The 16,500-nt window shown below is 36.7% G+C and overlaps 1 protein-coding gene across 1 annotated transcript in view; it reads right to left on the bottom strand.

The window, feature by feature from the left end:
- LOC105456595 overlaps nt 1-9,950 on the bottom strand; it is a 36,264-nt gene extending 26,314 nt beyond the window's left edge. The window contains exons 1-3 of the mRNA XM_011700770.1: nt 9,829-9,950; nt 8,060-8,553; nt 7,086-7,349 (exon numbers count right to left, since the gene is read on the bottom strand). Coding sequence (XP_011699072.1) covers nt 7,086-7,349; nt 8,060-8,553; nt 9,829-9,950 — 880 coding nt within the window. The remainder of the gene's footprint in view (nt 1-7,085; nt 7,350-8,059; nt 8,554-9,828) is intronic.
- Nucleotides 9,951-16,500: the final 6,550 nt, after the last annotated feature.

Below are 16,500 nucleotides of genomic sequence, written 5' to 3'. Positions count from 1 at the left end.
TATTTAATCTTTTAATTAACATAAAATATTTATATTAATAATTAATGTAACTAACTATTAATAAATAATTAACTAACTATTAATAAATAATGTATTGTTAGCATGAATTGCATGTATTATATTTCCATAAGTTTATATATAAAAACGGGCGCGCCAAGTATGTTGCTGGAGATTTCTTCCTATCTTTGATATTTCTGTCGCGTAATTTGCTACTTGTTATCAAAATTTAATTTTGCCTTTTTAATTTTTGCGGTCCTCATTACGCTATCTATTGCATTTCTTGTTTTTATTTTTTACGTATACATTGAAAATAATACAACTTGAATTTTATTTGTTTAATTTGATACAATATTTTTCTTCGAAGTATATTTTTTTTTTAGTTTTTAATTTAATTACAATAAATATATTAGAAATAATATTTTGATTTCACTTCTTTTTGGTAGTATTAAATTTTTTTTTAATCATGTATACGTTAGAGATAATACAACTTTTTTGGAATTTGTTTGTTTAATTCGGTATAATAGTTTTTTTCGGGGTATATTAATTACAAAATAATTTTCCGTGATTGTTATATATTGAAGATAACGACACTTAAATTTTTTTATGATTTAACAACAGTTTTTTTTTCGAAGTCGTATTACATATTTAAAATGATACAAAGGTCTCATTTTTTTTAATTTGATACAAATTTTTTCAAGGTAAAAACGTTAAAAAATATACTTGGCGGTTTTTTTACATTTTTATTGCCTTTTTTCCACGGATTTCACTAATTTTTGCTAAGTTTTTGTTTCATTAATAATAAAATGATTTTGCGTGATTGTGTTATACATTAAAAATAATACCATTTGAATTTTTTTAAATTTAATACAACAGATTTTTTCGAAGTATAATATTTACAAAATGATTTCATTGATTGTATTATACATTGAAAATAATACCAATTTGGTTTTTTAGATCAATTATAATAAAATACAGCGTTTACGAAACCATTTTATCCTTATTGTTTAAATATCAAGATAAACAAAGCTACTTTAGAAATATTACTTTTTAGTCATTATTAGTGTTACATTCCTAACAACCTATTATTCACACAAATACAAAATATTTATATTATTTTGTCTTTTTTACTTTGCATTTTAATATTTATTTCTTATTTATTTTATTACATTTTATTTTTGTTTCATTGCATTTTATTTTTCATTTTATTCGTTTCATGCTTTATTTGTTTATTTATTTGATTGTATTTATTTTACTTATATCATTCCTTATTTTTTTATTTAATTCATTTCATGTTCTATTCGTTTTATTTTTTATATAATTTATATATATATTCATTTTATTTTATTTTAATGATTAAATGAATCGTATATCATCACTAAGACCATAAGAGAGACACGAAAGCTGTGAGAGGAACGAGAGAACCGTGAGAGCAAGAAAATTGTGACAGAGATAAGAACGCCGTGGGAGAGACGAGAAACTCATGAGAAAAACAAGAGAGCCGTGAGAGAAGCAAGGGTACCGAGAAAGAAACAAGAAAATTGTTAGAAAGACGAGAGTGTTGAAAGAGAGGTGAAAGTCGTAAAAAAGACGAAAAAATCGGGAGAGAGATGAGGGTTCTGAGAAAGAGATGAGAAAGCAGAGAAACAGCTGAGAAAGATGTGAGGAATACGAGAGAGCCGTGAAAAAGATAAGAAAACTGTAGAAGAGACGAGAGAGTTGTAAGAGGGGCGAGAGTACTGAAAAAGAGACGATAGAATTGTTAAAGAGTCAAGAGAGTCATGAGAGAGATGAGGGTTCTGAGGAAGAGACGAGAAAATTGTTAAAAAGACGAGAGAGCTGTAAAAGAGATGAGAAAGGCGAGAGTGAGGCGAGACCTAGAAGACACTTAATTCTTTAACGGCGACTACATAGACATTTGCTTCATCGACGGCAAAGATCTAGACAATACGTAGACACTTAGTTTCTCAACGGTAAACACGTAGACACACATTTTCTCGATGGCGACCACGTAAACATTCACTTCCTCGATGGTGAAGACTTAGAAAACGCGTAGATACTTAGTTCCTCGACGGCGATCACGTAGACATTCAATTCTTTGATGGCGAAGACCTAGACGATACCTAGTCACTTAGTTCCTCGACGGCGACCACGTAGACATTCATTTCCTTGACGGCGACCACGTAAATATTCATTTCCTCGATGACGAAGATCTAAACGACACCTAGACACTCACTTCCTCGACAGCGATCACATAGATATTCACTTCCTCGATGGCGAAGACCTAGATGACACGTAAACACTTAGTTCGTCGACGGCGCATACGTAGACATTCACTTCCTCGACAGCGAAGGCCTAGACAACTCATAGACATTTATTTTATCGACGGCGAAGACCTAAACGATACCTAGACATTTAGTTCCTCGACGGTGAAGACGTAGACACTCACTTCCTCGACAGCGAAGACTTAGGCGACTCTCAGACATTTACTTCCTCGACGACGAAAACTGGACGACACCTAAACATTTAGTTCTTCGATGGCGAAGACTTAGACAACACCTAGACACTTAGTTTCTCGACGGCGAACACGTAGACACTTACTTCCTCGACAATGAAGGTTTAGACAACTCCTAGACATTTAGTTCCTTGATGGCAATCTTTTAGACATTTACTTCCTTGACGGCGAAAACCTGGACGACACCTAAACACTTAGTTCCTTTATGGCAAAGACCTAGACAACACCAAACACTTGGTTCCTTGACGGCGAATATTTTGACACTCACTTCATTGACGGCGACCACGTAGACATTCACTTCCTCGACGGCGAAGACTTGAACGATACCTAAACACTTAGTTCCTCGATGGCAAAGACCTAGACAACACCAAACACTTAGTTCCTAGACGGCGAACATTTTGACACTCACTTCATCGACAGCGACCACGTAGACATTCACTTCCTCGACGGCGAAGACCTAGACGACACCTAGACATTCAATTCCTCGATGGCAAACACGTAGACACTCACTTCCTCGACGATGACCACAAGAGAGTTGTGAGAGAGACTAAAAAGCAGAGAAACAGACGAGAAAGTCGTGAGAGAAACGAGAAAGCCAAAAGAAAGACGAGGGACAAGATTGAAAAAAGGGACAAGGTTGATGTTCGGAGTTGCCCGACCATAATTAATCGCACCGTGTTTCGCGCGCGCCGCCCAGCGGCTTCCGCGCGAACCACGGGGTGAATCGCTCTACTGCCATACGTCTCCCGGCGCCATGTGGGGAGAATTCGAATGTGCGCCCGCTACTGGGCGCCCAAGCTCGAATAACAAGCTTGGAATCTGGTCAACAACTATTGTTGTTGAACTAAAAAATCATCTGCTCTCACGACTCTGGAATGTTCCTCCCCATACGTCACTTCCCCATAGAGGAGTTTCGAGAACATTCTAGAGTTGAGAGAGTATAAAAGAAGGGTGCAAACCGGCGACGGGGTTCTGTTTTCTTGCACCGTTCCACGAGTTCACAGCTTCGATCTTCGCTTAGATTCGTGTTCAAGAGAATTCTATCGAGAGTTCCGTCGCTTGCGGAACACACGACCGAAACCATACGCGTTAAAATCTGTCGCTTGCAGATTTCAAGAAAAAGGAAAAAGTCTCTGTCGCTAGCAGAGCCCGCGAAGTCGCTCGCTTCAAGATCGTCGCGCCGCGCCCGTTGCTCAAGTCGCTCGCTTGCGCAAAGATCTCGCGGCCGAGAGGCGAAACTGTAAATAGTGTAAATAAGAAATAAACGTGTGATTTGTGTTTTACATTCCTTTTCTTTTTTTTGCATTTCTGAACATTATTGAAATTTGCGAAGAAGACGACGACGACGATATAGAAGACCAGAGACCATACAACATTGAAATTTTATGAAAAAAAGCGAAGAAAAAGACAGCGACAACAACAGCGACGAAATTATAAATTATAGACAAAAGGGGACAAGATTGAAATTTTGCGACGAAGACGACGGCGATAACGACGACGACGACGACGACAAATCTGAATAACATAATATCGGGCAAAAAAATGCATACACTTTATGCGCTTAAATGCACCAAATGCACTTATGGCCATTGCTATTACAGCATTGTGATTGGAAAAATATAGATTTTTTCACAAAATAGCCATTTACCGATAGTATCCATATAATTAAATGATATAATAATTTATTCCTACAGAAACGTTATCCGTCCGATAAAGGATACACTGTAGCGTTTCTGTAAGCACAAAAATATTTCTTGACCGTCACGTAGCGAAAAAATATACTTGGCGGAAGACGCTACCGCGTCTCCTGATTTATCAGATAATGATAGAAAATAATAGGAAACGATAACATTTCTTTCGGAATAGAAAAAGTGGAACGATAGATACGAAAGGACACGATAAAATATTTGGCAGATCCTATCAGTTCTTATCGTTTTCTATAGATTTTTTTTAACAGGGTAATTATTCAAACAAAAATATTTCTGTGATTATACGTAAATACAGGCTGTTTCCGCAATAGATTTGTTTATGTCAATTTAACTTGACACTTATATGACATTCAAATGCTTTGTAAGCGTAGTTCAGCCGTACGCGATAAAAACGATTTATAGTAATACATCCGCAGGATATTGCGGAAATAGATTTACTTTCATCGTTATCGCCTGTTAAATGCAAAAATGCGAGCAAAACGTGTTGCGAGAAGTATTGCTGCGTGCGCATAGCGTAAACGAGCACAGATGGTATGCGCACAGAGGCGTTTATAATTATTTCTCGAAAATGATACTTCGGAAAATAACTTTATCACACATGGTTCAATTAATCTTAAAATAATCTTTAATTTGGCAAAAAATAATTGAAAAATAAAAAAAATTTTTGGTGGGGTGAACAATAAATTAAACAATAAAAAAATTATTTTGAATTATAATTATAACATAATCTTAAGGTAGTACTTGCATAAAATGACTTTCTTACGAATGTACTAAAATTTTAAATACAAATAAATTGAAGTGCTCTCTATGTTTGTATGCAATTAGAAACATATTGACCGTCTAGTTTTTGAGATAATTGCAATTAAAATTTATAGTTTTTACATGTGACGCATGTACTCAACTCAAGTTAACGTCAGATTTTTAATTATAGCATCCATACCATTCTTAGGATTGTTATGAAAAAGGAATATGATATAAAACAAGAGTATATAAATGTGTTCGCGAATCCGCGGTATGCCTCGCGGAAAGGCGCAAGAATCGGGCGCAGGAAAAAAACAACGAATAGTTGCATGACATCACTCGGGCCTGCACGCAGCATGGTGTTTTTCTCGGTCGCGCTCGCACAAACATCTTACGTAAACACGGGACCAAATTCGAAAAAAACAGCTGACAGGAACTCGGGTACTGAGTCACCGGTCTCAGCTGACCGTTGTCAAAACGAGGAGCGGATCAGCTGAGCCATCGCGTCACTGACAAACATTTTTGATCATGTTGCCAGGCGGAATTAGTCACTCGCGAACGCCGCGAAGCAGGGTATAAAAACCCGGGTCGTCAGACGCCGGGCGCTACTCGTTTTTATCTAATCGAGCCAAGCCCGTGTTACGCGAATCGGTAACTGTCGTGCATCCGCGCCGGAGCCGAACAGTCTCCGAGGCCCTTTCTATAGCGACTCAATTCTTTTTGTGATTTTATTTTTTTTCTCCTTTTTTTGGCTTATTTGCCCTTTTCTTGTAAATATTGTACAGTAATAAACGTTGTTCTTGTGTGCTATTAATAAGACTGTGTCGAGTTCCGTTCGTTCTTCCCGTCTGATAGATCCCGCCACGCATCAGTCGCAACGCGAACAAAATGTTACAAAAGATTTTCAAAATTGTAGACCATTTAGTTTAAAAACTGTAATTAAACAAAGTATGTAACATACGCATTATTCAACGCGTTAAAGCTTCTGGTTAGGTTATGAAAATGTAACAACCATGTACGCATGCGCACTTTAAACGCAAAAAGATTTTTTAATTAGACGGAGCACCACGCGAAACATAGACAATGTACAAACACATAAAAAGAAATTATTAGTTAAAAAATTTGTTTAAAAGAACACAATGACTTATAAGTGAAATTAATATTAAATAATATTTATTGTTCTTTGGCTCATTGGCACTTTATCACATATAAGTGCTGATGCTCTTATCAAATAGAGATTTTGCTATTGTGTAATAATTACATTTTCGTTACATTCTATTATAATAATACTTGATATAATAAAATATGTAATAAAATTATATATTTAACGCTTATAATACAACTTTGTTGTATTCTATTATAATAATTAATATATAATTAACATTCTTTAATATAACTAAAACATAAAATAAGATAGCAACATAAGAATATAACGAGAAAAAAGAAATGATAGGAATGATAATAAAAAAAAATTATTAATTTTTATCTAGAAATTTGATAATTGCACTTAAGATCTTTTTATTCTTTGTGACACGTGGTTTTTTATTCAATTTGGTCGAAAGTTCCACGACTGCCTCTTTCCCTTTTTCAGTATGAATCGTTTTTAGTTTTTTTTAAGTAATATTACTAGTTGCCATTTTTTAAATCATTCCGTTAGAGATTATACCATTCAAAACATGTAAAAATTTAACGTGACTGTTTTGTAATTGTCTCATATATTAATGAAGCTACGAAAGATTTTGTATTTTTAAATATTTTTTCATTCGAAATTGTTAAGCCAACAATGTTTTCTAATACTTCAACATCGTACGTAGCATTATGGAAGTTTTCGTTATCATTTCTTTGCAAGAAATTCTGAACTAATGTAGATAGTTTAAATGATCCTGGACCTTTTCCATCAGAAAATTTCTTTTCAAGTAAAACCAGCGAATCAGAGAATTCACCAATAATTTGTTTAAAATCGTCTATCATGTTATGACTTTTTATAGCTCGGAGTAAATGTGAAACATCGAATCTTGCAATCGAATTATGAGCAACTAGTATACATAGCTAAGATAATAATTGAAGAAATTGTAAAAATAAGTATAATGCATCTCGAGAGGGAACGGAATCAACTTTTGTACCATGCAAAAACAATTCTCCATTAATATTATTTAAACCAGTGACTTTAGATGCACCTTCTGCGATTGATTGTGTAGGATTCACGTATACTGAAAAATTTTGTTCCCCACATTTAACTGCAATCTGCAGAACGTCTGCAGTTTCACTAAAACCTGATGTTTCCAAATTGAAATAGACGATTTTGTAATCATTAGGGGATTTTTCAAGATTTTGAGACGTAGTTTCGACAAGTGAGACATCAATATCAATAGATGAACTTTCTGCGTCTAAAGCCCACAATTAGATTGATATTGAATTCCTTCTGCCTTTTCTTTTTGTTCTCGTAATAATGTTCTCTCTTGACTCAAAATGTTACTACGACATTTTGTAGAAGGCAATTTTGGTTTTATTGTTCTTTTACGTCTAATTTTATCTCGTCTACTTGCAAATTCTTTGGTATGCTTACCAGGTGATACACACAACTCTTTTTCTACATTTAATAAATAATTTTCACCATCATTTATAGTACATACGGTACTTGAGTAGCGATAATCGCTAGATTCGCTAAGATAATAGCAGTGATTTTTAAGAGTTTTGTGACACATTATATTATTAACACTCTCATTCGCTTGACTTGAAGCGGCAACAGAAAATTTTGCTGCATTGTTTGCATATTTTGAAAACAGTTCACGTAATTTAATGTAAAAATTAAGATCTTTTAGTAAAACCGTTTGTAATTTATTGCCATTTTCAGACTCGCGTGTACACCACTCCTTACAATTTTCATGATGATCAAACAAATGATCTGGAATACTACGTAATGTAGCCGCCAACTCAATACTTTTCCCTTTATTTTAAGCAACCGCATATTTGAAATATTTTATTATGTTGGGAATTGTGCCTTTTTTACTCAATTTTTTTAAGCTTTTTTTTAACTCGTACAAATCATTTCCAAAATACTTTTTAATGTGGTTCGAATCAGCCAATTTAAATATACGTTGTGAGCTTTCGCTACGCACTGATGCGATAGTGCTACTATCCTCATCACCAATTAAGACACGGACACTGAGTCCTGCCTCTTTGAGAATATTGCTACGGTTTACTAATTCAGCATGTGCATCTGCCTCCATTGCCTTAGCACTTCCTTTGAAATTTTTCCTACAATCGTGCTCAATGCTCGAGTGACCCATATCGCATTTTTTACATTTACGATTATGGGTGGAGAAATCCAAAATTTGTTCACTAAGGAAACCAATGATAGCGCCGTAACCATTGAGGCTGTCATAACTCCTTCCGTTTCCTCGTTTGCTCCATCCCATATCATAGGAGACCATAATATTTACAATGTTACCCAAATTTTCGTCGCAATTCGCACAATCTTTAACATTTATTAAGCTATCATCATGCGGGGGAAATTCGGAAATATTTGCATTAAGATTAGAGCGACAATTCTTAAAATAAGGATAAATCTCATTGATTATTTCAGGAGACCTATAAAAAATAAAAAAAAAATAGTTTATACATTCGATGTACTTTTAACAAATAAATAGATCGTTATTCATAGAAGTACATTTATCATATATTCTAAAATTTACATAATTATGTTTATATTATATAAAATTTGTGTTACATAACATTTGAAAAATTAACTATTTTTAGCACTTATATACAATATATAAATAATCTTAATTAAAAAATACTTATATGTATTTTGTAAAAATAAAGCTACTAAATAAATTAACTGTTATCTTTCATATCACTCTCCGATTTTATATACAAGGTATTCGGAATTTAAACGTCAAAACTTTAAAAATGTATGAAGAATTAATAAATTAAGAAAGTCTTTTAGAGATATACTGTACACAAGAAAATTATATTGATCAAAAACTTTAGAAACAAAAAAACAGTTTTACACGCACAAAAAATTTTATTTTATTTACACTATGTATAGTTTACTGCTCGCAAGATTTCCCGCTCAAAGCAAGCAACTGCAAAGCGACGAGACAACAGCGCAAATTTCTTAGTATCACGTATCCGGACTTCATGCTTCCCGGCATGTCTTTTGATTTCTTCCTTAACGGTTTTGTGGCGACGCTGCCGCGCCGACACATGGAGGACTGGAGAGAGCATATCAGTGGTGGGGGTTTCATCTAAGACGGTTGACCAATATGGCCGCACCCGGATATTTAAGTAGAGCGGTAAATTCGAGTGGATTTATTACTATGAAAATTTAATTAGTCTGAAGCGAGCTGAGTTACATGTTTTTCAACTTTCGGAACCGCAAGGATAGTCACAACATTTCATTCTATTAACTCACATATTTTAATCGTTTTACGCAAATACTTGGGATCGCATGTGGTTTGAAACGGGTCACACTGAGAGAACTTTTATCGAAACAGTCTTAGGTAAAATTGAACGTATGACAGTAATTTTTTTCAGTTTCCACTTGCTGCCTTTATTTACCAAATTTACCTATATAATATATCTTGTGGGGTCTTTTGGAAATCTAGAATGTATTGTTTTACAGAAAAATTATTTTAATAGTTCACATATCAGATAATGTAATAATAATAACAGATACATATGAAACATAACCTATATAATATATAACGTAAACTCACATATGAAAAGTAACTCCACAATTTTTTGCTTTGAAAAAACCACACAAAACACAGCTAACCATTTTTTAATTATATATATATAAATATATTTATATAATATAATAGCCTCAATATAATTATATAACAATCTCACGAGTCACGTAACCTCTTAACATGTGAAATAAAGTCTTCCATAGTTCCATGCTCGATCAAAAGCCAATCAAAAGCTTCTACTATAGCGCCGTTTACGGCTGAACAGTACGTTAGATGGTTGACTGGTGATGTCATTTCCGATTACAAATTTCTTACCCCCACCACCGATATGCTCTCTCCAGTCCTCCATGCGCCGACACAATCGCGCGCCATGCACGCGCCATTTTTACGGCGAAACGCCTGTAAGGTTATCCGTTATACAGCACATTGTCCCGCGAGCGCTCAAAGATATCAACTTTTTCGCGAGTGCCTTTGAGCGTTAAACAATCCGCTAGGAGACATATTTTCTCGCACGAGAAAAATGTTTGACAATCTAATAAATAGGCCTGAGTTCGGTAACGAAAGCAAACCTGGTTCTCTTGGAGTACCTAATTATCGTGGATTGCGACGTAGACTACTGGAATTAGTCAGCGTCTTTTTGGAAGGATCCTGGTCGAGCCACAGTCGTCAAGCTGCCTCCGATAACGATACCTCGCCACGGCACAGCCGAAGGCACAGTCGTCCCGTTACAGAAAGTAATAAGACCCAGGAGGACTCTAGTTTTTCTTCAAGCGCACATTCTTAATCTCAGCAATAGCTTTTCAAATTTTGAGACAATTGGCAAGAAAAATAGGTCTATAAGATTTAACATCATTAGGTGGTTTGCCTGGTTTTGGTAACATGATCACTTCTGCAATTTTCCAGCAAGCAGGAACATGTTTTAATCTGAAAACTGCATTAATGAGGTATGTGAGCATTGCAATATCCTTTTTAGGCAGTTGTTTCAAGATTTCTCTAGTGATCAAATCAAATTCCGGTGCCTTTTTTAACATCAGTTTTGTTTTAAATTTTTCAATCAAATCAGTTTTATTTGTGTCTCCTCCGTTACTTCTTTTGGAGTAACAAGGGTGATGTTTTGATTTACGATTATCTACCTTCTCCAAGATATTGTCCATTTGCCCTATATTGGGCTTGAATATATCAACCAAGTGTTCAGCAAATAGTTTCGCTTTCTGTTTATTATCCTTGGCTCATGGATTTACATCCCTTTTAATAAGAAGAATAGAAGTTACGGGCCTACTAATCTTTTTGGTTGCTTTCCAGAGTGAATATTCCAGAGTGAATAATCAGTCTTCCATCCGCCGACAAATTCTGCAGGTACATGTTTATTGTTTCTTCTTTAAGATTTTGTATTTCTCTTTTGAATCTCTAAGTCTTGTTGTTTAAGATAGTCTTGTCAGATGGATCCCACGTCTGCTGCCATCTTCTTCTAGCTCTTCTCTTTTCTTTAACAAGTTCCCTGATTTCAACCGAAATTCAATCCTTTAGTTATGTGAGTAATCTCTTTAGTATTATTATAGACAGCTTTTTGGACAAGCCTGGTAAAGTTTTCAGTTTCTTTTTCGAGTTGTTCCGTTGTTCTCAGATTTATATGCAAATTAATGCTTTTTTGAAATTCAATTCTAAAACTTTTCCAATCAGTGATTATATGTATTAACAAGAGTAGGCCGAGCAATTCTTTTTATTATCCTTTAGCTCAACGTTAATATAACAGCGTTAATATAACAGCTGAATGATCTGAATCCAGGTTAAAGTTTTCTTCAACTTCAATGAAGTTGAATGATACTTTTTTTGTTATGAAAAAATCTAATCTATTAGGTGTTTTATTTGGATCCGTGTGCAAATAAATAGGCTTTTCTGTTGAATGATATATACAACCTGTTCCATGGATAGCTTTTCTCAGCTCTCTACGTGTTTTGCATTAAAATCACCACTTACTATAAATCTTTCACCAAGGTGTTGAAGGGATAATCTAGTATTCTTCCTGTTTTATATTATATCTGGTTGAGCAGTATACTGCTCCGACTCTCAGTTTCTGCTTGGTAGATTTAATTCCAACCACTGTAAGCTATATATCTATACGTTGTAAATGGCATTCCTCATAATGATTGATTGATTCCTTAATTATAACCGCACTACCACCCTTTGCTTGATTGTTTAGGTAAATAGCGCGGTAGATTTTATATCCTCTTACCTTAATATATGGTTGTCTTCTCATGTGTGTCTCTGAGATAAGGCATACACCTATATGCTGAGTATTGAAAAAGACTTCTAAGTTCTGTTTTTTGTTTAGTATGCCATTGACATTCCATGTAGCTATACGTATATCCTGTTGTTCTATTAAATTATTTCTTCTTGTATACAAGGTATTCCAAAACCCGCGGATTTCCTTTTAAGTGCGGATTCTTTAAAATATTCTAAGACGAAAATCCTAATTCTAATACGAAAATGTCGAGACTATAATAGTTTTTAAATTAATAGCGATTAAAGTTGGCTAATCACAGAGCTGACATTTTTTGCGCTCAGGCACAATGATATGATAAGTGATAGAGGTGCTACGAGGACCCTCTTAATAATGCCGAGTTTATCATACAAATATGCAATAATATTTTTACTAGGAAATTATTTTTTCTTTTATACAAAACCTATTTGTACATTAAATAATCAATTAATATCGCAACATATGAAAAAATATCAATACAATTACGAGATATTTACTTAATTACGATATATGTCAACTGTCAAAATAAATTTATAACTATGATCATTAACTTCGTATGGTGAATATTTTTGTAATAGAAATGTAATGTTTCAGTCTTACTGTATTAACATATTCAATTCTTTTCATGTTAAAAATGGTTTATCTATTACAAAAATATTCACCATACGAGATAAATGAACATAGTTATGAATTTATTTTAACAGTTGACACATATCGTAATATCTCGTAATTGTATTGATATTTTTTCATATGTTGCGATATTAATTGATTATTTAATGTATAAATAGGTTTTGTATAAAATAAAAAATAATTTCTTAGCAAAAATATTATTGTATATTTGTATGATAATCTCGGCGTTATTAAGAGGGTTTTCATAGCATCTCTATCACTTGTCATATCATCGTGCCTGAACGCGCAAAATGTCAGCTCTGTGATTAGCCAACTTTAATCGCTATTAATTTAAAAACTATTATAGTCTCGACATTTTTGTATTAGGATTTTTGTCTTAGAATATTCTAAAGAATCTTCATTTAAAAGGAAATTCGTGGGTTTTGGGACACTTTGTATATCACTAGTACTTCTGCTCTCTAATTTGTCGAATCTTTCATTGACTCGTTCAAGCGTTTTCATCATGGTCTGTAACAGCTGTAACATGGGATGTTCTATTGCAGTTGTATCGGATACTGGTTTTACTGGTTTATTCAAAGTAACTTGTGAATAGGATATTCCTGGTTTAACTTTATTTGTGGTAATGATTTTAGGCTGACAAGGAGATGCCACAACCTGTAAAATACGGAATGAGATGAGCCATAGCTCATTCGAAAGGGGGATGGGGGGAGTTTAATGTGTACAAACATAATAAAAGGGTTTCCGTGAATGGGCTTTGGAGAAAATTGCAAGTAAAGTTGAGCATCCGATCAGCTGCGGTAAGTACCCGAATTGTACGTCGGTAAGCAGGAAAGCGATGTAGCTGAACATAGAGAGCCTCTAATCAGAGTGGCGCCATACGGCTGCCACTTTTGATCGGTCCACCATTTTTCTTCATTCCCGCAGTTTTTCAAACAAATATTTTCTAAATTTTAAATTTTATATTTTTTATGTGGGGACGCTTGCGCGTATTTCTGCGATGAGTGTATGGAGAGCGCGTTGCTCTGGACCAACGTTGCGAATCTTCTCGAGTAATGTTTCTCTTGATCGCAATTCCCCACGCGTGTTCGAGGAAGACGTGATTGTTCACCGCAGTGTCACGGTTTTTTTAATAGACTTTTTACGCGTTGTGTAGAGTTTTTTAGATCTAATTTATTTTTGTGCTATATAATGTTATACAAGAGTTTGTGTGTGTTGTATGTTCAAGTGTGCTTTGCTAATATACAATGTGTGTAGGAGTGTGTGCGGTATATGTTTGAATTGTTTTGCTGGCCCTAAAAAAGACCGATTCAAAAATGATGGCGGAGACTATTGTCTGCGCGGGCACCATGATATGTGAGGTAACGTCTCGGTATAATGGAATTGTTCCTCGGTCAAAAGCGTCTGCATAGCTTTATCGTAGCTATATGTTTCGATCGTCTGCGTCATCTTGTCTGCTGTGCGGCAAGGTTCCCACGTTTAGTCTGGCAATGAAGATGACACTTGCAGATTTGCCTCGGAAGATAGTCTCTCTGGATTCCAACGGGGTGATGTAGGCCTCCGTATTCGCGGATCTCCTGTAGCTAATGCGAGGCGTGGTTGTCTCGTCAATGCTGCTTCCTCGAGCGTAATCGGCACGAGTTTCCACTCTTTGGCAATCGGCGTCTTGCTACTCTACGTGCTCCGTATACATTCCTTCAGCGCGATCGGTGTTCGTCGCTTAGTGTTACGATTCGGCAGGGCCTGATTACCTTCCTTGTAGGTATGGCTGGACTCGTGGCCAGGCCGTTCGTGGTAGCGTTCATCGGCGGTAGCGTGTTGCTGGTAGCTGGATATTCGTCTCAAAAAAGACTAGCAGTCGCTTTGTAGACTACGATGTGTGATCTGCGAGAGAACCTGGTCTGGCTTTTGTGGCCGAAATCCGGCCTATTTATTTCATGCTGAAACATTTTTCTGTTACGAGAAAAGAGGTCTCCTAGTGGATTGTTTAAACAATCATTGTTCTCTTCGAACAAGGCGCTTGCGAGAAAGTTGCTGTTTTAAAGCGCTCTCATGAAAGTGTGCTGTATAACGGGTAGCCCTAATTCAGGTGCTACGCCGTAAAAATGGCGCACGGCCGGCGCGCGCTTATGCCGATACGGCAGTACCGCTATTTATATTTAAAAATGCTCCGAAAAATTGTAACGAATTAAAAAATAATAATTAATAAATCTAGTAATTGCAAAATAATGTTATTTATTGCCAATCATTGCACATTTGCTACAAAATAATATTGTTTATTGCACATTATTTGTTACAAAATTATGTTATTTATTGATAAATAAAACAAAATTATTTTAACTGTGATAATGAAAAATAAACCGCAAACATAAAATTATTATAATATATTGTGGATGGTAATGGTGAAGGATCAGGAGAAGGAGTGCAATGAACAAGATTCCACAAATCACTCTGGATAGGGAACAATTTGGCTATATTTACAGTAATTACATAAATAGGGAGGTTAGTGTGGTTCTCAGGAAGGAACTGGAAGTAAGTCGGGTGGCACTCGAGGGTGCCAGCGCCGGTGTGATTGAGGGAGCTAACGGCTAGATCGGAGGTTCTCCTTGTTCAGGATGTCAAACAGAGTCTTCGTCCGGTCCTAGACAAAGGGCCGAAGTCGCGGAATCGATTGCAGCGGAATGGTTACAACCGACCGTACTCGCGTTCGTTCCGGAGATGACAACAAAATCCTCCGCAAAACCTCGGCAAAGCGCGTGTCCGTTTTGGAGTGCCGGGTAGCCTTGGTCGGCGGACCCGGAGAGCGAACAGGAGATCGATCGCGTTTGATGGCTCTCGCTGCCGATGCCGTTGGTCGGTCCGGAGTCCGGAGGTATTGCCCTGCAGCGTCCCGCGGTCGGCCAGGTGTTCGCGGCCTCGGAGCGGTTTTTGCCGGTGGACTTGGTGGGTCGACGATGTCCTCTGTCTGAGTGCCCCGGCTGATGACCGGTCGTGGTCGCGGGATGCCGACCTTGTGCGGGTGGCCGGGGTAGCTCAATGGCTACCAGGCGCCAAGGTCGGAGCGTCCCCGGGTCCAGACGGTGTCCGAGTGTGCAGGTTGTTACCGGAAGCTCCCGCGGCGAGGGCCGGTGGATGAGCGCCCTGGAGGGACAAGGGGGTCCCTTCTTTTTGGCCCGCGGCGTGGTGTCGACTGTTCCTTCGTCACTGCGTAAAAATTAGTCCGGATGGGCGGTTGCGGCAAGGGGCCGGAAGAGGCAGAGGCCCTGGGCACGCTCTGGATTGGGAGGCCGGAACTTCCGCTTCCTCCCAATACCAGAGGCCCGTTGAGCACATTCCGTTAGCGGGTACCACAAAATGTTTCAGGATAATGGCCTACGAGTAAGCTCACGTTATCCCGAGAGCAAGGAACAGGCTGAGGACCTCCCGCCGAGCCATAGATATAGCAGGCGTGGACGAAATTTGCATACAAGAAAGTAGTAGCGCCTGCGGCGTTTAGCGACTGCGCCGCGCACTACTCTCGTCATGCGGCGAGCGCGCGGGCTGTAAATGTGCGCGATCTGGCACTGCCACAATATAATATATAATAAAAAATAAACCGCAAATATAAAATAATTTTATTTAAAAGGGTAATGCATTGCCATCGTTTTACTGTCATAATATTTACGATTCGGTATAATAAAATTATACGGTTATTTTTAAATTTTAAACGTACTGTAGCAAATTTTTTAAATAACTAAACGCAAATTATGACAAGTATATAATCTGTGAGAACAATTTATCTGTTGCAATACCTAACCCTACAGCTGACAGCTCACAGTAGCACTGTTGGATAAACAAAAATATATATCTCTTTCTCTCTCGCGGGATTTGAAGAAAAAATGGCGTCACTTCTCTTATGGCGCCACTCTGATTAGAGGCTCTCTAGCTAAACAGACTAAGGCGCTATTTTTAACGGCG

The sequence above is a fragment of the Wasmannia auropunctata genome, unplaced genomic scaffold (assembly GCF_000956235.1).
Source record: "Wasmannia auropunctata unplaced genomic scaffold, wasmannia.A_1.0 LD336106.1, whole genome shotgun sequence".
In the NCBI taxonomy this organism is placed as follows: Eukaryota; Metazoa; Arthropoda; class Insecta; order Hymenoptera; family Formicidae; genus Wasmannia; species Wasmannia auropunctata.
Note: the sequence above shows the minus strand (reverse complement) of the source record. Positions and strands in the feature narration are given on the sequence as shown.